This window comes from Nerophis ophidion, linkage group LG01 (assembly GCF_033978795.1).
Source record: "Nerophis ophidion isolate RoL-2023_Sa linkage group LG01, RoL_Noph_v1.0, whole genome shotgun sequence".
Classification (NCBI taxonomy): Eukaryota; Metazoa; Chordata; class Actinopteri; order Syngnathiformes; family Syngnathidae; genus Nerophis; species Nerophis ophidion.
This window is the reverse complement of record NC_084611.1, coordinates 23,548,056-23,573,944: the sequence shown is the minus strand read 5'-3', so window position 1 is coordinate 23,573,944 and position 25,889 is coordinate 23,548,056. Positions and strand designations below refer to the sequence as shown.

At 39.3% G+C, this 25,889-nt stretch overlaps 1 protein-coding gene across 3 annotated transcripts in view; it reads right to left on the bottom strand.

Moving 5' to 3' along the window:
- The window catches only part of septin5a (septin 5a), a 65,455-nt gene that overhangs the window by 4,083 nt on the left and 35,483 nt on the right, over positions 1-25,889 (bottom strand). For 2 of the 3 annotated variants that reach the window (XM_061898878.1, XM_061898868.1), the window contains 9 exons: positions 17,615-17,705; positions 17,228-17,314; positions 9,094-9,217; positions 8,735-8,869; positions 6,267-6,384; positions 6,087-6,188; positions 2,759-2,855; positions 2,554-2,689; positions 2,338-2,440 (listed from right to left, as the gene is read on the bottom strand). In XM_061898878.1, the coding sequence (XP_061754862.1) occupies positions 2,338-2,440; positions 2,554-2,689; positions 2,759-2,855; positions 6,087-6,188; positions 6,267-6,384; positions 8,735-8,869; positions 9,094-9,217; positions 17,228-17,314; positions 17,615-17,705 (993 nt within the window). Of the gene's footprint in view, positions 1-2,337; positions 2,441-2,553; positions 2,690-2,758; positions 2,856-6,086; positions 6,189-6,266; positions 6,385-8,734; positions 8,870-9,093; positions 9,218-17,227; positions 17,315-17,614; positions 17,706-25,759; positions 25,825-25,889 lie in introns of all 3 variants that reach the window. The other variant, XM_061898886.1, reaches the window with a different exon arrangement.

Here is a 25,889-nt window from a genome sequence, read left to right as displayed (position 1 = left end):
ACACAAACTCCTTCTCTGTTACCTGCCACCGCTGTTTCTTATCCCCCCACTGAGAAAGCCAGCCCGATATGTGTCTGACACCTGGACAGGTGAGACGACAACTGGAGTCAATCCAGCCAAGTCAGCAAGCCCTGACCGAGTCAAACCCTAGGTCCTGAAGACTTGTGTTGCTCAGCTAACTGAGATCCTGCACTTCATCTTCAACCTGAGTCTGAAGTCAGAACGGATACCAGTGCTATGGAAAACATCCTGCATAGTGCACAAGAAGCCCATCCCATCGGGCTTGAACGACTTCAGACCTGTTGCCTTGACATACCATTGTCAAAAAGGTCTCGAGAGACGTGTGCTGGATCAGCTGAGAACCCTGTTGGCTCCTTCTCTGGATCCTCTACAGTTTGCATACCAGCCCCATGTAGGAGTTTTCTACAAACTGTACCTGCTGCATCATGCTTACTCTCACCTGGATGGTGAAAGGCCAATGTGAGGATCATGTTCTTTGATTTCTCCAGTGCCTTTAACACCATTCAGCCAATTCTGATGACTGACAAGTTGCTCAGGATGGGTGTCAGTTCATACATTGTCTCCTGGATCAATGATTACTTGTCTGACAGGCCCAAGTTTGTGCGACTGGGGAGCTCCCTGTCAGATACTGTGGTCAGTGGTGTAGGTGCTCCACAGGGTACCGTCCTGTCTCCTTCCCTGTTTACCTTGTACACCTCAGACTTCCAGTACAGTTCCAGGTCCTGCCACCTGCAGATATACTCTGGTGACTCTACTGTGGTCAGGTGTATCGAAGAGGGACAGGAATCGGAGTACAGGTCACTGTTCGCTGACTTTGTGGAGTAGTCTCAGGCAAACCATCTGGTTCTTAATGTGAACAAGACCAAGGAGCTGGTCATCGACTTCAGAAAGAGAAAGACCCCGGTGGAGCCCATCAAGATCCAGGGCCGGGAGGTGGCAGTAGTGGGGCAGTACAAGTACCTGGGAGTCTACTTGAAAAGCAGACTGGACTGGAAGGACAACTGCAAATCTGTTTAGAAAAAGGGCATGAGCAGACTCTTTTTTTCTAAGGAAGCTTAGGTCCTTTAATGTGTGCAGCAAACTGTTGGATATATTTTATCAGTCTGTTGTGGCCAGTGCCCTGTACTTCGCAGTGGTCTGTTGGGGGAGCAGCACCAGCAAAAGGTACTCAAACCGGATTGACAAACTGATCCGGAAAGCCGGCCAAACTATTGGCACGCATTTGGAGGCGTTTGTGTCAGTGAGGGACAGGAGGACACTGGACAAACTGCTGGCCATCATGGACAATCCTGCCCACCCACTCCACCAGACAATTGAGGGACAGTGAAAGTCATACTCCAACAGGCTCCTTCAGCTTAGTTACCACAGTGTTCGATTCAAGAACTCCTTCATTCCGCACTCCATCCAACTGTATAATCACTCACCATACAGCAATAGATGATATCTGTCTATTACCTGACACCTGTCACATATACTGTAATATTGTACATGGTAACTGTTAGGTACTGTATATATGATATAGACATAATATATTATTATATATCTGTATATATAATATACTAAACATATATTATGTAAATATTACATACATGTGTTATATTTTACATCGCTATATTTAGTCTATTTATACCTGCATTGTCCTTTCCATCCTTACACTTTCCATCATTGTAACTGAGCTACTGTGTGGAACAATTTCCCTTGTGGATCATTAAAGTTTGTCTAAGTCTAAGTCTATATATATACATATATAATATATATATATATATATATATATATGTATATATGTATATATATATACATATATACATATATATGTGTGGTGTGTGTATATATATATATATATATATATATATATATATATACACACACACACATATATATATACATATTCATATATATATATATACATACATATATGTACGTATGTATGTATATGTGTACGTATATATATATACATATATATATATACATTATATATATATATATGTATATATATATATATATATACACACACACATATATATACATATTCATATATATATATATACATATATATACATACATATATGTACGTATGTATGTATATGTGTATGTATATATATATATACATTATATAATATATATATATATATATATATATATATATATATATATATATATATATATATATATATCCATATACATATAGAGAGAGAGGGAGAGAGAGCGAGGAGGCTGGTTAGAAAGTTACTGGTTCAGATGCAAATATTTTAACCATTAAATATCCCATAAAAACTGTACACAAATGTTGTGGTCTGAAAGTAATCTGTGTCTTACCTCCTCATCTTTCATTTTAATCAATTTTTCAGTGTCCACATCCGGGGTGGACAAGGGCAGGATGGGGATGGGAGACTCCATGCGGTTGTCCTGAGACAGTTTACTGTGTGAGCAACAGGAGGGAGAGAAGTGAAGCAGGAAAACGGCATGCATCAGCAGTTATATGACACGAATCTCAGATTGTGGAGTTTTAATGTGTCAGCACACACAGAGTACCTGGTCATCTCCTGTATGCACTGTGCTCTGTAGTTTTCATAGTGGACGTCGCAGGTCACGTCTTTGAGGTCGTGCATGTGCGAGCGGATCAGCATGTTCCTCAGCTTGACAAAGTCACAGTGGGACTGGTTCTCCACTGCCGATGCACTCACATTTGTATACATCTTTCAAATTATGATGGCTGCTGTCAGACTTAAAGGTTTACCTTCAACGATGCCCCACGGGTAAAGCCGCCCTCGCACTCGCTGCCCTCGAGCCTCCACCACTGTGTTACTGCCAATCACGGCAAAGGGGGTGCACTCCTGCAGATACACGCACACGCACACACACACGCGACTCAAATATTAGCTCATTTGGAATTTGATGCCGGCAACATGTATCAAAAAAGCTGGCACAAGTGGCAAAAAAGACTGAGAAAGTTGAGGAATAACCAACAAACACTTTTTTGGAACATCCCATTGATGAACAGGCTAATTGGGAACAGGTGGGTGCGATGATTGGGTATAAAAGCAGGTTCCATGACATGCTCAGTCTTTCACAAACAAGGATGGGGCGAGGGTCACCACTTTGTCAACAAACGCGTGTGCAAAATGTCGAACAGTTTAAGAACAACATTTTTCAATGAGCTATTGCAAGGAATTTAGGGATTTCACCATCTACAGTCAGTAATATTATCAAAAGGTTCAGAGAATCTGGAGAAATCACTGCACGTAAGCGGCTAGGCCCAAAACCAACATTGAATGCCCGTGACCTTCAATCCTTCAGGCGGTACTGCATCAAAAAGCGACATCAGTGGGTAAAAGATATCACCACATGGGCTTGGGAACACTTCAGAAAACCACTGTCAGTAACTATAGTTTGTTGCTACATCTGTAAGTGCAAGTTAAAACTCTACTATGTAAAGCAAAAGCTATATATCAACAACACCCAGAAACGCTGCTGGCTTCGCTGGGCCCGAGTTCGTCTCAGATGGACTGATGCAAAGTGAAAAAGTGTATCACGTACAGAATGCCAAGCCACATTCTGTACGTGATACAACAGCGTGGTTTTCCCATTAAAAATATGTGGAGCATTATGAAGCCTAAAATACCACAATGGAGACCCCGGACTGTTGAACAACTTAAGCTGTACATCAAGCAAGAATGGGGAAGAATTTCATCTGAAAAGCTTCAAGAATTGGTCTCCTCAGTTCCCAAACTTAGTGTTGTTAAAAGGAAAGTCCATGTAACACAGTGGTAAAATGCCCTTGTGCCAACTTTTTTGCAATGTGTTGCTGCCATTAAATTCTAAGGTAATGATTATTTGCAAAAAAAAAAAATTGTTTCTCAGTTCAAATATTAACTATCTTGTCTTTGCAGTCTATTCTGTTTTTATTTACAAATTACATAACGTGCCAACTTCACTGGTTTTGCGTTTTGTATTTTTCGTATGGGATCTCAGTAGATGTGCAGGTGTACCGAATGTTGAGGTCAGTGTGTGGTATGCTCTGCACATATGCTTTTAATTCGAAACACTTGTATCTCAAATCAACGTCTCTCATTGAAACAATGAGTTTAATTGGTGCTTGCCCCCCAAACAGTACAATCTGAACATGTAACATGCCTTTAAAAAATCAAAAGCTTTTAGATAAGAACTATTGTGTAAAAATAATACAATAGAATGTATTGCAAACAACTACATTTGTTGTAATAAGTAAGTAATGTAATAATTAATGATGTACAACATTTACTTTGGAGAGTGGACATCTACGGTATTCCCTGTCAAACACACATTCAGCAGCTTCTCTATATTTTTATGAACAAATGTTCACCAACATTTTTGACAGTCTCCTGCTGCTTCAGTTTGGTGCAGACTAGCAGTATTTCGTCAAGTTGGCGACACGCTCAGTCATGTTTTTGACGATTTATTTGTCTAATTCAATGAATATCGTCCACTTCTTTTGACTGCTGTCCTTCACACTCACTTTCTTCCTTTCCATGCTTGGAAAATCAGGTTATGTCAATCTCTAGCTATAAGCTAATGCTAGTGAGTCAGATTAAATGTTTCAGCCGGTTCTTTCTGGGTTCACCGCATACTTGCCAACCCTCCCGGATTTTCCGAGAGACTCCCGAAATTCAGCGCCTCTCCCGAAAAACTTCCCGGAAGAAATTTTCTCACGAAAATCTCCTGAAATTCAGCCAGAGCAGGAGGCCACGCCCCCTCCAGCTCAAACATGCACAGTTCGAAGCTTGAAAAAGGGGATTGCAGGCGGATCTGACGCCTTTTAAAGTCATTTCTAAAAACGACTGCTAATCCTCCTCCTTTTCGACAGGACGACCGCGGAGAATAAAAGTAGGAACACTCCGGAGGCAGAAGTTCATTAAGAGGGGCGGACTCACAAGCTCTCAGCCATGTTTCCTTCACACAGAGGAAGTCAAGTCCGCGGGAAGTGAAGAAATCCTTCAGGATAAACGTTTTGTTTGTCAAAGATCTTGCGTTCATAAGACCGAACCTGGCGGGGCCAGCACGTCCAAGGGCGCAGCTAATCCAGGTGTGGCCCGACACACAGCCCGCAGGTGGCGGGGGAGAGGAGCCACGAGGCGGGAAAGGAAGGCAGGAATTTGGCAAGGTGAAAAAGCTGACTGGGACGTCGAAGAACCAACGTCGAAGTTGATCATATCAGTGGGAGAGGGGCAAAGATCCAACAGCGTTTGGCGGTCCTACACAAACAGTTAGCTGACAGAGACGAAAATAAACGCAAACAACACAAAAACGAACAGAGCTGACAGCAAGAGACGGCAGGCCAAAGCACATACTGGCGCCATCTTCTGGAAACTCGGAAGTGACGTTACTCAAATAGTGAAAGTTAAGTGTTGTTTTTTTTTTTGTAACCAGCAAGTACAGTACAGTTAGTAGAACAACTGTGTTTTTATTACTGTGTATTTGACCGGTGCCGTCTGAAATTCAGCTGTTTATTTTATTTATATATATAATAAAATAAATATATATAGCTAGAATTCAGTGAAAGTCAAGTATTTCATACATATGTGTATATATATATATATATATATATATATATATATATATATATATATATATATATATATATATATGTATGTATATATATATATATATATATATATATATATATATATATATATATATATATATGTATGTATATACGTACATACATACATATATATATATGAAATACTCCAGTTGGTGAATTGGCACTAAATATACTCCTCCCCTCTTAACCCGCCCCCCTCCCTAACCACGCCTCCCCCCAACCCCCGACCACCCCCCCACCCCCCACCTCCGGAAATCGGAGCTCTCCAGGTTGTCAAATATGGTTCACCGTGACATTTGCTACGCCGTTATTGATTTTAAAAAAGCCTCATAATTAGTTATGCAAGCTCTTATCTCAAAATTCCTTGGTTTATGTTTATTTTCATCACTCCATCACTATTATGGTATCGAGTTAGCACACTTGGAACCCTATCCGGTATACTAACTCACTTTTGCAATAAAATAGTGAGACATTCCGTGCTCACCTTTAGCTCTTTGTCCAGTTGTTTGAACTCTTCATCCTCATCCGAGTCGCATTCAGGAAATTGGTAGACTTTGATGCCAAACTTGTCTATTTCCTCTCGTATCTATAGACACACACACATACAATCCAGTGAGAAGCGGCGTTAAAGTCAGACATGCAAGATTGTGGCGTTTCCACTCACTCGGTCCTTTAGCTTCTTGATTTCGTTAGGCGTGAGGCAGTCGGCTTTGGCAATGAGAGGGATGATGTTCACTTTTTCGTGCAGAGCTTTCATGAACTCAACATCGACTGGACGCAGCCTGGGGAAAGATATGTACCGTATTTCCTTTAATTACCGCCGGGGCGCTAATTAATTTAAAACCTCTTCTCGCTCCTGCGCTTACCAAAGGCATGCAGTAAAAGTAAGCATTCGCGAATTATTTTAAAACCTCTTCTCACTCCGGTACTTACCAAAGGTATGCGATAAAAATTTGAGTGTGATGTAAGCTTGGACCTTAAATCCTACTGAATAGCTCTTAATCTTCTTTCCTTTATGCGATTTCAAATTACCGGTATTGAAATCAGCCTCCTCCATTTTGAAAATGATGACAGGGGAAGTATCACTTGTGACGTCACAAGTTTGACCAGGCGGTAATACTAAGCATGCGCTAATTATTTTGGGAAGCGAGTTTGACTCAGCAGTAATTCAAGGCAGGCGCATACTATATGCCCTGCGGCAATTCAAGGAAATACGGTATATTCAGCATATGCCTGTGTGTGTTTGTGTGTGTGTTTCTACCCTTCTTGAGACATCAACAAGGAAAAGTACCTTTTATATGAGGACCGGTAACAAGTTAGGACCAAAATCATGGTCCCAACAAGGAAAACCATTGCATCTGATAGAGAGCCAAATACTAGATACCTACTCAGTGGCCTAGTGGTTAGAGTGTCCGCCCTGAGATCGGTAGGTTGTGAGTTCAAACCCCGGCCGAGTCATACCAAAGACTTAAAAAAAAATGGGACCCATTACCTCCCTGCTTGGCACTCAGCTTTAAGGGTTGGCATTAGGGGTTAATTCACCAAAAATGATCGGCCACCGATGCTGCTCACTGCTCCCCTCACCTCCCAGGGGACGATCAAGGGTGATGGGTCAAATGCAGAGAACAATTTTTCCACACCTAGTGTGCGTGTGACAATCAATGGTACTTTCACTTTTTAACATTAGAGTGTGTGAACATTGCTCCAAAGTCAGGATTTTTTTTGTTGATTTAATGTGCATACAAAAATAAACAATGCGCGGTGCAAAGGCGGCAATATATAATAAAACAAGACGGCAGCTAAAGAAAGACTTCCCTATTCATCCCTAAAAAAACTTGCCAGCCGAACAGTTGATTTTACAACTTCCGGTGGAGACGTAAGACAACCCGCGTCCCATTTGTGACCATAGGATGAACAAATACACTATGGTACTAAGACTATAGTGGCCATTAACAGTTAGCTTCTATAGCTGGGTTGCCCAAAGTGCGGCATAGGGGCCATCTGTGTTTCGTGACTCGTTTGTCATCAGCTATAAACACATTACAAAAAACACAAAATAGAGATCTCATTTGCACCCCGAGTGGTGCAAAATGAAGGTGGTCCCAAAAAGGAGGAATTTTTCAATCGACTATGTGTCGATTTTAAAAGTGCTCCCCCTGTGGCCAACATATGTAATAACCAGTGTGTGTAAGAAATTGAAATGCGCCTCTTTTGGCCAAAATTAATTTAAAAAAAATATATATATATGCATATAGAGACATACTGTAATAACATGAAGTAAATGATGAAGATTAAAAAACAATAAACAAAAAATAAAATGATTAAAAAGCTTACCTTTTTTTATATTTGCATAGTATGTATATATTATTAATGTTGTAAATACAAATCTTTATTTATCTAAAAAGGGTGGTCCTAAAGAGGGAGGCATTTTTCAGACGTCTCCAGAAGGCAACAAATACTAAAAATGTGTGTGAGTGTGTGTGTGTGCGCGTGTGTGTGTGTGTGAATGTGCGTGTGTGTGCATGTGTGTGCTTGTATTGTATGAATGTATAAGTACCTTCCAAATAAGGACCAGTGAACAAGTTAGGACATAAATCATGGTCCCAATACGGAAAACCATTGCATCTAATAAGAGAATGTCTCATTTGCACGCCTGGTGGTGAAATCTATCAAAATTAGGGTGGTCCAAAAAAGGAGCGATTATTCAAATTGATTGTGTGTCGGTTTTAAAAATGCCCCCCCCTCTGGTCAACCTATGAAATAACAAGTGTGTGTAAAAATTTGAAGTGCTTCTCCTCTGGCCAACATATGAAATAACAAGTGTGTGTAAGAAATTTAAATGCGCACCCTTTGGATAAAATGAATTAAAAAAATATATACATATGTATATAGAGACATACTGCAATAACTTGAAGTAAATAATGAATTAAAAAACAATTTTAAAAAAATACTAAAAGCTTATCTATTTTCTATATTTGCACAGTTTGTATATACTGTATTATTAATCTTGTAAATACAAATCTTTATACATCTAGAATGGGCGGTCCTAAAGAGGCAGGCATTTTTCGGAGGTCTAGAGAAGGTAAGAAATACAGGTATGTGTGTGCGTGTGTGTGTGTGTTGTGTTATTACCCGTGACCAAATGGCGGGATAAAATACAGGCAGCAGTGGACACGATTGTCCTGGATGTTCTTCCTGTTGAGGCCGCTCTCATCGCGGAAGTACTGCTCAAACTGCTGATCAATGTAGTCTGTAATGGGCCTCCAGCTTTAGGAGGACAGACACACACACGCACGCACGCACGCACGCACGCACACACACACACACACACACACACACACACACACACACACACACACACACACACACACACACACACACACACACACACACACACACACACACACACACACACACACACACACACACGCGCGCGATGACATCAGCACATTTAAAGGTCCTCGAGGCACAAACATACAAAACGGACTTACCACTCGTTGTTGTTGACGGCGTCTCCAAAGCCTGGCGTGTCCACAATGGTCAGCTTGAGCTTGACTCCTTTCTCCTCGATGTCCACCGTGTGTTTAATGATCTCCACCGTCTGGTTGATGCGCTCTGATCACCGTGACAACGAGAAGGAAAGAAAGTGAGAGACGACACATAAGTGATGGATGAATGATGTAAATACTATAGGACAGTGGTTCTCAACCTTTTTTCAGTGATGTACCCCCCTGTGAAATTGTTTTTAATTCAAGTACCCCCTAATCAGAGCAAAGCATTTTTGGTTGAAAAAAAAAAGATAAAGTAGTAAAATACAGCACTATGTCATCAGTTTCTGATTTATTAAATTGTATAACAGTGCAAAATATTGCTCATTTGTAGTGGTCTTTCTTGAACTATTTGGAAAAAAGGTATAAAATTAACTAAAAACTTGTTGAAAAATAAACAAGTGATCCAATTATAAATAAAGATATCTACATATAGAAGTAATCATCAACTTAAAGTGTCCTCTTTGGGGATTGTAATAGAAATAAATAAATAAATAAATGGGTTGTACTTGTATAGCGCTTTTCTACCTTCAAGGTACTCAAAGCGCTTTGACACTACTTCCACATTTACCCATTCACACACACATTCACACACTGATGGAGGGAGCTGCCATGCAAGGCGCCAACCAGCACCCATCAGGAGCAAGGGTGAAGTGTCTTGCTCAGGACACAACGGACGTGAGGAGGTTGGTACTAGGTGGGATTTGAACCAGTGACCCTCGGGTTGCGCACGGCCACTCTTCCACTGCGCCACGCCGTCCCTATCCATCTGGATTCATCAACTTCATTCTAAACATTTCTTCACAAAAAAAAATTATCTTTAACATCAATATTTATGGAACATGTCCACAAAAAATCGAGCTGTCAACACTGAATATTGCATTGTTGCATTTCTTTTCACAGTTTATGAACTTACATTCATATTTTGTTCAATAAATGAATTTATGAAGGATTTTTGATTTGTTTCTATTTTTAGAATATTTTCAAAAAATCTCACGTACCCCTTGGCATACCTTCAAGTACCCCCAGGGATACGCGTACCCCCATTTGAGAACCACTGCTGTAGGAGGTTGTTTAACTTTTTCAAGAAATACAGCATATTAGTTAAAAATAAGTTTTCCTTCTTTGTATATATTTTTATAATACAAATATAAAAAATAGTACATAATTTAAAAACTAAATATTATAGTGATAGTCTACAACTAATGACAAATGTTTATTTTAAGAATATTCAAAGAAAAAAAGGAATATTCAAAAGATGTTTAGAATATAATTGAATGTCATGAACATTCATTTTCTGGTATTCAAATTATTTATTTATTTTATAGATTTTATACACCAAATCAATAGAATGTTTCACTACCATAACATTGATAATGTGCCGTTAAAAGGAACTGCAATTTTTTTTCCCGAAAAGTTTCCCATCATTCACAAGCCTAATGTACATTCTGGATGAAAACCAACTCTTCCCGTCCAACCTGATGGAGCTTGAGATGTGCTGCAAAGGGGAATGAGCAAAACTGCCCAAAGATAGGCGTGCCAAGCTTGTGGCATCGTATTCTAAAAGACTTGAGGCTGTAATTGTAAAAAGGAGCATCAACAGAGTATTAAGCAAAGGCTGGGAATACCAATGTACTGTACATGGGATTTTTTAGTTTTTAATTTTTAATACATTTGCACATTTTTTAAAATAAAAAAAAACTTTTCACTTTGTCATTATGGAGTATTATCTGTAGAATTTTGAGGATGAAAATAATTGTGTTCCATTTTGGAATAAGACTAACGTAAGCACTGCATTGCCTATAAGTGTCCCCAAATTCAGTTCAGTTCAGTTTAGATTTATTTCCAACATGCATACGATACAAAGTAATGCATCACATATTTCCAGTTGTTTCATTACAGCACGCCCGAAAAGGAGTAGGAAGAAGCTGAGCTTATTTAATCCTACCCCTTTTCACAACATAACAATTTTATCCCATTTCCTTGTTCTCTGTAACAGAACAGTGAATAAATGAATAATGAATAAATAATATACCATGGTTAGTAAACAAATATGAAATACATAAATCATCTTTATGTCAAAAGAAAAAAAAGGGTTCCAGATGTTCATCATAATTCTTGTTTTGTGTACTTTGTGAACACTTGTAGTTTGAACAATCTCTTGAACTGCATCATATTGGTGCTTTGTTTGATTTTTTGCTTAACCCGTTCTATAATTTAATTCCACATACTGATATACTAAAGCAGGGGTCACCAACGCGGTGCCCGCGGGCACCAGGTAGCTCGTAAGGACCAGATGAGTCGCCCACTGGCCTGTTCTAAAAATAGCTCAAATAGCAGCACTTACCAGTGGGCTGCCTCTATTTTTAAAATTAGTTTTATTTACTTGCAAGCTGGTCTCGCTTTGCTCGACATTTTTAATTCTAAGAGAAACAAAACTCAAATAGAATTTGAAAATCCAAGAAAATATTTCAAAGACTTGGTCCTCACTTGTTAAAATAAATTCATTAATTTTTTTACTTTGCTTCTTATAACTTTCAGAAAGACAATTTTAGAGAAATAATACAACCTTAAAATTATTTAATGATTTTTAAACACATATACCTTTTTACCTTTTAAATTCCTTCCTCTTTTTTCCTGACAATTCAAATCAATGTTCAAGTAAATTTATTTTTTTATTGTAAAGAATAGTAAATACGTTTTAATTTAATTATTCATTTTAGCTTCTGTTTTTTCGATGAAGAATATTTTTGAAATATTTCTTCAAACTTATTATGATTAAAATTCCCCAAAAATATTCTGGCAAATCTAGAAAATCTGGAGAATCAAATTTAAATCTTATTTCAAAGTCTTTTGAATTTCTTTAAAAAAAAATTTGTTCTGGAAAATCTAGAAGAAATAATGATTTGTCTTTGTTAGAAATATAGCTTGGTCCAAGTTGTTATATGTTCTAACAAAGTGCAGATTGGATTTTAACCTATTTAAAACATGTCGTCAAAAATATATATTTATTGTGAGAAATCATTAAGATGATCAGTGTTTCCACAAAGATAAATATCATTAATTATTAATAATAACATAGAGTTAAATGTAAATTGAGCAAATTGGCTATTTCTGGCAATTTAATAAGTGTGTATCAAACTGGTAGCCCATCGCATTAATCAGTACCCAAAAAGTAGCTTTTGGTTTTAAAAAGGTTGGTGACCCCTTTACTAAAGCTTTTAAGTGTTGTACGTGCATATAAATGTTTTAAATTATATTTTCCTCTAAGGTTATATTTCTCCTCTTTTGTTGAGAAGAATTGTTGTGTAGCAGGTTATAGTTTTTACATAATTTTAGCTGTTTGCAAATGCACCAAATCATGGAATTTCAATATTTGTGATTCAATAAATAAAGGGTTGGTATGTTCTTTATATCCAATATTATGTATTATTCTAATTGATCTTTTTCATAGCACAGTTATTTAATAAAGTGCACATTTGTAGTTTTTTTCCCCAAAATTTCTACACAATAACCCAGATATGGTAACACTCGTCAACAAATAGCCTACAATAAAAAGATACATGCACTTGCTGTTTCATAATACTGAGTGAATCATTTTTCCCTGCCAGTAGTTTTCTTAAATTACCAAATGACAGACTGAATGACAGAGCACAGGACAGTGTGCCGCTGTACTTGGACATTAAGTACTTGACTAGGCGAAAGAAAAAGTAGTTCCCACCAATCACGTTTCATTAAGACAAGAGCTTAATGATTCAGTTACTTAACACTGTGTTCCAGTTAATGATACCGTAAATGGGTTATATTTGTGTAGCGCTTTTCTACCTTCAAGGTACTCAAAGTGCTTTGATACTATTTCCACATTCACCCATTCACACACACGGATGGCGGGAGCTGCCATGCAAGGCACTAACTACGACCCATCAGGAGCAAGGGTGAAGTAAACCAGGAACCCTCAGGTTGCTAGCACGGCCACTCTACCTACTGCGCCACGCTGTCCCGTTATATAAATTATTTCAAATAACTTAAGTATTGATATTTTATTTTGAAAAACTAAATTAGAGCATAAAGATCTGGTATCGATACTTCAGTATCGATCCGTACATCATTAACTTACATTTGGCTTTTTTACCCTACAACTAATAAAATGGCGGTTAAAATACACAAAAAAGGGGTGGAGACATTTCCCTGACTTGGTCCCAGCATAGGATATTGAATACCTCTCTTTTGAACATTCCAGACATCTCAGACAATTCCATCCATCCATCCATTTTTTTACCGCTTATCCCAGGGGTGTCAAACTCAAATACAGAGCGGGCCAAAATTTTAAACCGAACAATGCAGCGTGTTGAGGTTCAACAAATTAACTTTTTAATAGGGACCCAAACAAGTTTTGCATTGAATCTTGAACAAGCAAGGCTTACAGTATATAACTCTATAGTGACATGCAAAATCGAGTTTCAGATTATAATAATAATTAAAAAATGTCAATGGTATATCAAATAAAATTTAAATAAAAATGGAATGCCTCTTTTCGGCGGCGGGGTTGAGGTGGACGGGGTTTGGTGATAGCAGGGGGTGTATATTGTAGCGTCCTGGAAGAGTTAGTGCTGCAAGGGGTTGTGGGTATTTGTTCTGTTGTGTTTATGTTGTGTTCCGGTGCGGATGTTCTCCCAAAATGTGTCATTCTGGTTTGGTGTGGGTTCACAGTGTGGCGCATATTTGTAACAGTGTTAAAGTTGTTTATACGCCCACCCTCAGAGTGACCTGTATGGCTGTTGACCATGTATGCCTTGCATTCACTTATGTGTGTGTATAAGCCGCATATATTATGTGACTGGGCCGGCACGCTGTTTGTATGGAGGAAAAGCGGACATGGCGACAGGTTGTAGAGAACGCCAAAGGCAGTGTCTTTAAGGCCCACCGCCAATATTGTTGCCCGGGATGAAATTCGGGAGGGACACTGAACTTCCGGAGTCTCCCGGGAAAATCAGGAGGGTTGGCAAGTAAGAGTATTAGCGGTAAATACGGTGTTACATCGGCGGGCCAGCTCTAATGTTAATTTGATATTGCCTCAAGGGCCATGAGAAATTACACGGCGGGCCAAATTTGGCTTGCGGGCCAGAGTTTGACACCCATGGCCTATCCCTTTTGGGGTCGCGGGGGTTCTGGAGCCTATCTCAGCTACAATCAGGCGGAAGGCGGGGCACACCCTGGACAAGTTGCCACCTCATCGCAGGGCCAACAAAGATAGACAGACAACATTCACACTCACATTCACACACTAGGGCCAATTTAGTGTTGCCAATCAAACTATCCCCAGGTGCATGTCTTTGGAAGTGGGAGAAAGACGGAGTACCCACGCAGTCACGGGGAGAACATGCAAACTCCACACAGAAAGATCCCGAGCCGGGATTGAACCCAGGACTACTCAGAACCTTCGTATTGTGAGGCAGACGCACCAACCCCTCTTCCACCGTGCTGCCCTATCTCAGAAAATCGAAACTTGTATGTAAGACTTGTGAATGACCCACATGAAATAGAGGTCATGTTATTTATACAAGTCAATCCAATTTTGGGGCATAGTAACATACAATAGAATAAACTGGATTGATTTAAACTTTTTTGAGTAGATTGCACAGTACAGTACATATTCCGTAAAATTGACCACTAAATGGTAACACCCGAATACGTTTTTCAACTTCTTTAAGTCGGGGTCCACGTAAATCAATTCATGGAAATCTCATAATAAAAAATATGCAACAAAAGGTGGCAAGAAATACTTCAATAATGAATACAGCAAATATGTAATGGACCAAAAATCTCTCCATATTCTGTATTGATCGCTAGTGTTACCATATCTGAGTTATTGTGTAGAAATATGGGTAAATTGCATTCTAAAATATGCTTTAGTCACCAACTGTGTTACAAAAGGGGTCAGTTAGAATAATACATAATGTTGGATATAGAGAACATTTATTGAATCATAAATGTTGAAATTCAATGATTTTGTGCATTTGCAAACAGCTACAATTATGTACAAATTAAATTATGGAATAGATTAAGCAAACAAGTCAATGTACTAATATGATCCTTGTTATTATGATCCTGTCTTGGTTGCTTTGTTGGGTCTGCAACTGTCTCTGGCCATGCTCCCTCCACCCCAGCAGACGATGGAGTGGAACACCGCAGAGGCCACCACAGTGGATATGTTTCTCTTACTTTTTATTAGTAGCTGTATGTAGAAGTGGCTGGTTGTATCCGCTGCTTTAATGTCTTTAATGTCCTCTGTGTTCTTTGATGTTTTCCTCTTACACACATGTAAAAGGGATGTGTTCTATGGCTATGAGTGTTTTTTTTCCCTTGGCCTCAGTCTGCACCCCCTCTCCAAGGCCCAGGCTAAGACTGATTTTTTTATTTTATTTTAATCTTCTATTTTTTTCTCCCATTTCCCCCTCCCCCCTTGTTACCTTTATCTCATCTTTTTTGTAAGGGGCGCTGGGAGCCGTAGGACCCGTCAGCGATCCTGTTCTGTCTCCCTGTAATGTTTGTCTGATCTTGAATGGGATTGTGCTGAAAATTTTAATTTTCCTGAAGGAACTCTCCTGACGGAATAAATAAAGTACTATTTAATCTAATGATCCAGTTTAAGAAACTGTTCAAACTCAAAGTGTTTACAAAGTACAAAAAAGAACGACCCTGAGAAGCTTCTTGAACCATATTTTAAAAATTAGGTAATATTATTCTTGTAATTAGTTGAATAATAATATTATTTTACTATGTACTTCAAAGAACCGTATTTATTATTTACTTTCTTATTTTTTAAAAGTTTGTGTTACAAATTTAGTACAAACAAAAGTGTAAGAAATGGCTAGGAAACAGGAATGGTTAGGACTAAGTAAGGTCTGTTTCTTCCTACTCCTTTTTGGACATGCTGTAATGAAGAAATGTAAATATGTGATGCACACTTTTGTAACTGTATGCATGTTCGAAATATACCGATACAATTATTAACACCATAACCATAGTCAACATGTTCGAAAAGGAGTAGGAAGAAGCAGAACTTATTTATTCCTACCCCTTTTCCTTTACATAGCAGTTGCTAAAACTTTTGTTCACTTCCTGTTGTCAATTTATTCACAATATACTCCATAAGTAATAAAAATACAAATAAATAACTAATAATTGGTGAAGTAAGTTATATTTCATATGGTGAGATGAGTAAGATTATCTAAAAAATAAATGGATAAGATAAATTCAGAATGTTTATCATGGTTCTTCTTCTTCGTAAACACTTTAAGTTTGAAGAGTTTCTTGAAGTAGATCATATTAGTACATTGTTTGATTTATTTGCTTAATCCATTCCAGGGCCCAGGCTAAGACCTATTTTTATTTTTATTGTACCCCGCCTTCCGCCCGATTGTAGCTGAGATAGGCGCCAGCGCCCCCCGCGACCCCTAAAAAGGGAATAAGCGGTAGAAAATGGATGGATGGAATTTCAGTATTTTTGATTGAATAATTAAAGGGTTTGTATGTTCTCTACATCCAACATTATGTATTATTCTAACTGATCTTTTTTGTAACACCATTAATGAATGAAGTGTACATTTGTAGTTATTTCCCCATATTCCTACGCAATAACTCAGATATGGCAACACTAGTAACACTTGTGTTGGATGTTTTTTAAGAGAGCTTTACAGGCAGGATAGATGACTCCACATTACCTGCATTGTTTAGTTGCCTCTTGTTAGCAATTTCTTACTATTTAGAACGCACAGAAAAGAGAAACCCATGAATGTTCTTGTCTCACATAAAGATTGTGAAAGTTAGGCAAATTTCCCTCCCAAAAAGCGCTGTTCCATTTCAAAATGATGAATTATTGGACATGTTTCCACTTCATGCGCCTCAGAGTAAAATCGATAATACGAGCTGCTGAGCACAAGGAGAGTCATTTCCTGCGGCTGTGTGACGAGACCAAGTGCAATTTAGTCACTTATATAAATAGCGGAGCGCTCAGCACATTCAGTCAACCAATCGGAGCTGAGCAAAAGACATAGCTGATGATTATGAGACTTACCCTCAGCATTCAACAGCTTCCTGTCCTTGTAGAGGTCTGTGAGGAACAAGCTGTTGACCAATGTGGATTTGCCCATGCCGGACTCGCCTGCAAAGTAGTAACACAAACACACACACACACACACACACACACACACACACACACACACACACACACACACACACACACACACACACACACACACACACACACACACCCACACACACACACACACACACAAACACACACACACACACACACACACACACACACACACACACACACATTATTCATGCGATAGTGGAACGTAGTTACTGACCACAAAATGAGGTAGATAATAATGACAGGTGCAGTACATCACATTATATTGTGCACATGCTTCACTTATGGGAGAGAATTCCAACTGACCCGCCACCATGAGAGTGAAGTCGAAACCTTTCTTCACCGACTTCCTGTGGACTTGGTTAGGCAGAGTGGCGAAGCCCACATACTGCTTCTCCTGAGAAAACAACAGCAAATACAGACATTCTTATGTTGTGCTTAGGTTGGCAATATAGGTAATTAAAATGGTACAGTTAGAAGAGGGTGCATAGGTCAATCAATGTATGTTGGTGAGAATCTGGAGAAAGGCGGCAATACGGGGATGTGATTGCCATGAGTATGGCATCAACAAGACTGCCACAGTGCTCATAATGAAAAAGGGAAGCTTTCGTGCTACTATAAAGTTTTATACTCATCCTCCATGAACCTTTGTAACGACACATTTGGGCCAAAAACACTTATTTGGAACATCCCACAGGTAAACAGGCTAATTGGGAACAGGTGGGTGCCATGATTTGGGATAAAAGCCGTGAAATGCTCAGTCATTCACAAACAAGGATTGGGCGATGGTCACCACTTTGTGAACAAATGCGTGAGCAAATTGTTTAAGAACAACATTTCTCAACCAGATATTGCAAGGAATTTAGGGATTTCACCATCTACGGCCCGTAATATTATCACAAGGTTCAGAGAATCTGTAAAAAAAAGTGGTGACCCCCGCCCCATCCTTGTTTGTGAATGACTGAGCATTTCATGGAAGCTGCTTTTATACCCAACAATAGCACCCACCTGTTCCCAATTAGCCTGTTCACCTGTGGGATGTTCCAAAAAAGTGTTGGATGACCGTTCCTCCTAGAGATGCGCGGATAGGCAATTATATCATCCGCAACCGCATCACTAAAGTCGTCATCCACCCGTCATCCACCCGAACCAATGTTTTATCAGAACCGCAACTGCCCGCCACCCGCCCGTTGTTATATATCCGGAATCGGCGACCTTTTCCACTATAAGAGCTAGTTTGACCCGTGTCACAAAGTAAAGAAGGCAATAGGAGCCGCTAACGTTCTCGCAAATATCCGATGGTGATCGTCCAGATAACGAGAAAAAGGGCGTGCTGTGAAGCAATTGCCTTTGACGCCTTCTACATCATGTGCGAACCGTTTGCCAGTCCAGCAACATGCTGTATGCGGCTTCCTCAAACACACGTACAATATTGAAAGGAATACTGGGTGATACAAAGTACACTGATGGTTGTGATATAAACAATTTTAACACTCTTACTAATGTGCGCCACGGTGTGAAGCCACACCAAACAAGAATGACAAACACATTTTGGGAGAACATCCTCACAGTAACACAACATAAACGCAACACAACAAATACCCAGAATCCTTTGCATCCATGATAATTCCTGACTATATTTTACACCTCCACACCCCCAACCCCGCCCACAAACCGAAGCACGGGATCGTGGGGGGGGGGGGGGAGGGGCGAGGTTTGCTGCTAGTGGTGTGTCATGGATGCAAAGGGTTCTGGGTATTTGTTGTGTTGCGTTTATGTTGTGTTACTGGGAAGATGTTCTCCCGAAATGTGTTTGTCATTCTTGTTTGGTGTGGCTTCACAGCGTGGCGCATATTAGTAAGAGTGTTACAATTGTTTTTGTATCACAACCATTAGTGTACTCTGTGTCACCCAGTATGGCTTGCAGTCGTGTGCGTGTGTCAATGGAAGCCACACACAACATATTGCTGGACTGGCAAGTAGATTGTACATGTTGTAGAAGGCGTCAAAGGCAAAGCCTTCATAGCACGCCCTAATACTTATTAACTGGGTGACTGCCGGCAGACATTCTTGAGAATGTTTACGTCTCCTATTGTCTTCTTTGCTTTGTGACACGGGTCCAAAATGGCTCTTTGAACGGTGAAAGTTACCGATCCCTGAACCATGTATATCAAATATTTCCAAATGGTTCAACCGCCACCCACCCGAATCTATTTAAAATCAATTTTTTCGTCATGTCACCCGCCTGACCCGCGGTTTATCCGCGGACTCTGTGGATGAGACCGCAAACCGCACATCTCTAGTTCCTCTTTTTTCTTAGTCTTTTTTGACACTTTTGCCAGCTTTTTTGACACATGTTGCAGGCATCAAATTCCTAATGAGCTAATATTGGCAAAAAATAACAACGTTTACCAGTTGGAACGTTAAGTATCTTGTCTTGTCTTTGCAGTCTATTCAATTGAATATAGGTTGAAAAGGATTTGAAAATCATTGTATTCTGTTTTTATTTACCATTTACACGGACCAACTTCACTGGTTTTGGGTTTTATATATATGCATTTTCACCTCTCAGTAGTGTGGGCGTTTTGATGATCAGGATCTATTCTATTCTGCATATTAATAAAGACAGAGGTGCGAAATGAATTGCACGCCTTATTCTCCTTACTTAACAGACGCAATCCACTTTGCACACATTTAGTGGATCAGCTTTGTGTGTGCTATCAGGTTTGCACGTGTTTTAGTACATGCAAACCTTTAGTAAATCAGGCCTTTAGTGGATCAATCGAACAAACTAATTGATCGATTACTCAATTTCTAAACTAATCTATAGCAGCCGCTCTAATGTGCATACAATAATTTATAATCACCATTTATCATCACAGGGACTGTACATAACATTCAAAAAATGCATTGCAATGTCTTCCAGAAGTGGCTTATGACTGTTGAAAATGTAGTGAAGATCTGGATAAAGGTCAAGATATTGGAACTTGATTTCATGTTTGGAGTTAGCGTTGGTCGATACAGCCCATCTTAGCATCATTCTGATACCAAGTAAATACAGGGCCAGTTACATACAATACCTATTATTTATACCACAAGGAAGTGTGTTAAAATTAAATCACAATCATCTTAAGTCTTCTTAAAGGGGAACATTATCACAATTTCAGAAGGGTTAAAACCAATGAAAATTAGTTCCCAGTGGCTTATTTAATTTTTCGAAGTTTTTTTCAAAATTTTACATATCATGGAATATCCCGAAAAAAGGCTTTAAAGTGCCTGATTTTCGCTATCTTTAAATCCATCGTCCATTTTCCTGTGACGTCATTTAGTGATGCCAACATGGCGGATAGAACAGCAAGACATAGCGACATTAGCTCGGATTCAGACTTGGATTTCAGCGGCTTAAGCGATTGAACAGATTATGCATGTATTGAAACGGATGGTTGGAGTATGGAGGCAGATAGCGAAAACGAAATTGAAGAAGAAACTGAAGCTATTGAGCGAGTAGCTATTGAAGCTATCCGGCGATTGTCTGCCTTAGCATCGCCGGTGAAATGTGCAGACCAAACGATCGGGACTTTCGCATCTTGTGACACTGGAGCAACTTAAATCCGTCGATTGGTAAGTGTTTGTTTGGCATTAAATGTGGGTGGAGAGAAAGGCTGGATGCAAATATAGCTACAAATGTACATAGAGCTAGCCTAAATAGCATCTTAGCATCGATTAGCTGGCAGTCATGCCGTGAACAAATATGTCTGATTAGCACATAAGTCAATAACATCAACAAAACTCACCTTTGTGATTTAGTTGACTTTATCGTTGGAAATGCATCTGCAGGATATCCATACATCACTGTGCCATGTCTGCATTAGCATCGCCGGTAAAATGTGCAGACCAAACGATCGGGACTTTCGCATCTTGTGACACTAGAGCAACTTAAATCCGTCGATTGGTAAGTGTTTGTTTGGCATTAAAAGTGGGTGGAGGGAAAGGCTTGATACAAATATAGTTACAAATGTACATACAGCTAGCCTAAATAGCATGTTAGCATGCCGTGCTAATCGATGCACACTCCACGTAAATCAACTTGAATCCGTCCCTGATCGTGTTGTTACACCCTCTGACAACACACCGACGAGGCATGATGTCTCCAAGGTACGGAAAACAGTCGAAAAAACGGAAACTAACAGAGCTGATTAGACTCGATGTTTGTAATGTGTTTGAGAAAATGGCGGATTGACTACCTAAGGGATGTCACGTGGTGACGTCATCGCTCAGAGAGCGAATAATAGAAAGGCGTTTAATTCGCCCATTTAGAGTTCGGTAATCGGTTAAAAGAATATATGGTCTTTTTTCTGCAACATCAAGGTATATATTGACGCTTACATAGGTCTGGTGATAATGTTCCCCTTTAAAGCTAAATGTTGCACCTAGAATGTTAGCGTCCACCATTAAGAATGTTAAAATAGAAGCTGATATTATCACAGGGAGTGGAGAATAACCATCGCTATCATAACAAAAGGCAGGCTTAAAACGACACCCTTTATATGACGAGAGCCAACATGAGCAAGCACTAACAAAACAAGCCTTCAGCTGAAACCTAACTCAGCCATTTTTTTTTCTACACCGGATAGATCATCATGTAAAGAACCACGGGGTCTATGGGTTCTGTCTGGCAAAACATCGTCATTATCGTCCGCCCCACAGCAGCGTGTGTGGATATAAATACACAACGGAGGACATTCACATGCACACACAGACGCCACATTGACCAGAAATCTCTCAAAAAAAAAGTCTTTCTCACTCTATAAACGCTCAGCTAGCATCCGTATAGAACGTGTCAATGTAGCGTCTCACAACACATAAAGACAACCAGCAGGCTGCCACCACTGCATGTAACACGAGCAATTGCCAAAAAAAAAAAAAATAATAATAATACAAATGATTTCCAACCTGGCAAAGGGTCAGCTTCCTGTTTATGAATACATGAATACATAGATGGATGGAGTTTTAGACTTGCTTTGCAAAAAATTGGCCGGCTCGCCCTTTTCTTTCGCAGCTGAGTGGACCACTGGTCAAAAGAAACAGCAAGAAGAGAGTGAATGGCTAATACAGTAAATTCTGCCTGGTAACAAGCAAGCATTAAGTTGCACCAGGACAAATAATACAGTATTTCTTAGTTTATTTATAGCGAGCTGAAATTTTGGTAACACTTTAGTATGGAGAACACGTATTGACTATTAATTAGTTGCTTATTAACATGCAAATTGGTAAAATATTGGCTCTTAATTAGTCATTATTAAGTACTTATTAATGCCTTATTCTGCATTGCCTTATTATACAACCAGTAAGCCATTAAAGGCCTACTAAAACCCACTACTACCAACCACGCAGTCTGATAGTTTATATATCAATGATGAAATATTAACATTGCAACACATGCCTTTTTAGTTTACTAAATTGCAATGTTTAGTTTCGTGCGAAGTATCCTTTTGAAAACGTCGCGTTATGATGACGCGTGATGTCACGGATTGTAGCGGACAATTTGTTCCAGCCTGGTCCCAGCTATATATCCTCTACTTTAATCGCATAATTACACAGTATTCTGGACATTTGTGTTGCTGAATCTTTTGCAATTTGTTCAATTAATAATGGAGACGTCAAGGAAGAAAGATGTAGGTGGGAAGCGGTGTATTGCGACTGCCTTTAGCAACACAAACACAGCTGGTGTTTCCTTGGTTACATTCCCGAAGGTGAAGCTTCACTATGGAACAGAGCAGTCAAGCGAACATGGTTCTCTTCCACATGTCAACCGGCAGGTTCCGGTGAGAAAATGGTGGTAATAAGTCGGCTCTTGCGTCGTTCCTCGTGCACCTGTCAAAGACACAACTGCGGACTCTCTTGCCTCCTCCGACCGGCTGCCCCAGAACGTAAGATGCTTCCACCGTGGAGGAGGGGGAAAAAAAGCTCATCCCAGCCCGACCGGCTGCCTTCGCTTGGCCTCGTCAAGAAACATGACTTCCCTCAGAGACACTGGCGGTCACCACACCAGTGGCCACACCCCTCTGACTTTCAGGTACAACTATATAATCTCACTAAAACACTAGTAACAGAATAAGCAGATAAGGGATTTTTCAGAATTATCCTAGTAAATGTGTCTAATAACATCTGAATCGCACCCACTACCCTGTCTTTTTTTTCTTTTTCCTTGTCCTTCACTCTCACTATCCTCATCCACGAATCTTTAATCCTCGCTCAAATTAATGGGGAAATCATCGCTTTATTGGCCCGAATCGCTCTCGCTGCTGGTGGCCATGATTGTAAACAATGTGAGGATGTGAGGAGCTCTACAACCCGTGACGTCACGCGCACATCGTCTGCTACTTCCGGTACAGGCAAGGCTTTTTTATTAGCGACCAAAAGTTGCAAACTTTATCGTCGATGTTCTCTACTAAATCCTTTCGGCAAAAATATGGCAATATCGCGAAATGATCAAGTATGACACATAGAATGGACCTGCTATTCCCGTTTGAATAAGAAAATCTCATTTCAGTAGGCCTTTAACTAAAGTTTTCCCTCAATAACCTCATAATTATTGTTTATTAGTAACCCTAAGCCTAACCCTTATATGTTCCCCTTGTGTCCAAATATCTCTAAATTAAGTATTTGTTACTTTAATAAGCAACTAATTAATGGTGAATAGGTTCCCCATACTAAACTGTTACCGAAATGTTATCTAAACAAATAAAATAAACACACCTTTTTTAATATTATTTATTGCTTTACCTTTTAAGAATGGTAAATTGTTTGTACTTGTAAAGCGCTTTTCTACCCTTTTTTTTTTTTTAAAAGGAACTCAAAGCGCTTTGACACTATTTCCACATTCACACACACACACACACACATTCACGGCGGGAGCTGCCATGCACGGCGCTAACAGGACCCATCAGGAGCAAGGGTGAAGTATCTTGCTCAAGGACACAACGGCTGTGACTAGGATAGTAGAAGGTGGGGATTGAACCAGTAACCCTCAGATTGCTAGCACGGCCAGTCTTCCAACTTCACCACGCCGTCCCAGAACTTAGAGGTTCAAAAAGACCTCTTTCACACAAACATGCTGCAATATGAGTCGCATTTGACACAGATCCAAGCAAAGCAACTCCAAAATAAGAAATAATTACACGTGAACAGAAAAAATAAATACCTTTTTGATGTTTTAATCGTTTTATACCACACTAACCTAAAAGTAGATACCAGGTGGGAGTAAAAGCATATTAATTATGTTTTAATTTACGTTTCAATTATAGTAGAACTTTTTTGTAATTATAGAAGGAAACACCACCAAAGACTTCTGTATTGTCCGATGTCATCCAAAAGTTGCAGAATTCTCTGTGTTTTTTACACTAGAAACATGTTTTTCCATCCTAAACGTTCATTGATGTTCTAACTAGGGCTGTCAAACGATTAAAATATTTAGTAGTGATTAATCACACTATGTTCATAGTTAACTCATAAATAATTGTGGTTAATCGCAGATCAATATAATTATTCGTCATGAACAAGTGCACTCTCGACAGATAATTTAAACATTTTTACTACCATTAACTGGACATTTAGTTTGCTTTAATGAAATGTTTTTCAAAAATGATGCTTTTTCAAACTGCTCAACATAAAAAAGGACATAAACACACTTTTAATAAAAAATAAAATACCTGCAGATTTTTTATTTTGTTAGAGTACAGAATTTGTATTCCTGCTGTAGGAGCACTTGCATTCAGCGTGGAGAGAAGCTACACCCCCATATTTATATATCAGTCTCATAACCTTAACATAAAATGTCGATTGTTACCATCAGGTTTTTATTGTCAAAGATGTTTGGTAGTGTAATCTTGGATATTTCTACCAGAATAAATGTGTCTGATATACCGTACATTACACTTTGTACAAGTTAAAGGCCTACTGAAATGAGATTTTCTTATTTAAACGGGGATAGCAGGTCCATTCTATGTGTCATACTTGATCATTTCGCGATATTGCCATATTTTTGCTGAAAGGATTTAGTAGAGAACATCCACGATAAAGTTCGCAACTTTTGGTCGCTAATAGAAAAGCCCTGCCTCTACCGGAAGTCGCAGACGATGACGTCACCCGTTGGGGGATCCTCACCTCCTCACATGGTTTTTAATGGGAGCCTCCAAACAAAAAGAGCTATTCGGACCAAGAAAACGACAATTCTCCCATTAATTTGAGCAAGGATGAAAGATTGGTGTTTGAGGATATTGATAGCGACGGACCAGAAAAAAAAATAAAAATAAAAAATCAAGTTAAAAAAAAACAACACGATTGCATTGGGACAGATTCAGATGTTTTTAGACACATTTACTAGGATAATTCTGGGAAATCCCTTATCTTTCTATTATGTTGCTAGTGTTTTAGTGAGTTTAATAGTACCTGATAGTCGGAAGGGTGTGTCCACGGGTGTCTTGAGGCCAGTGTCTGATGGAAGTCGACGCCAGCTGTATGGACGGCACAAGTTCAGCTTTTCTTCGGTAAGTGGCGACTTTTTACCACAATTTTCTCA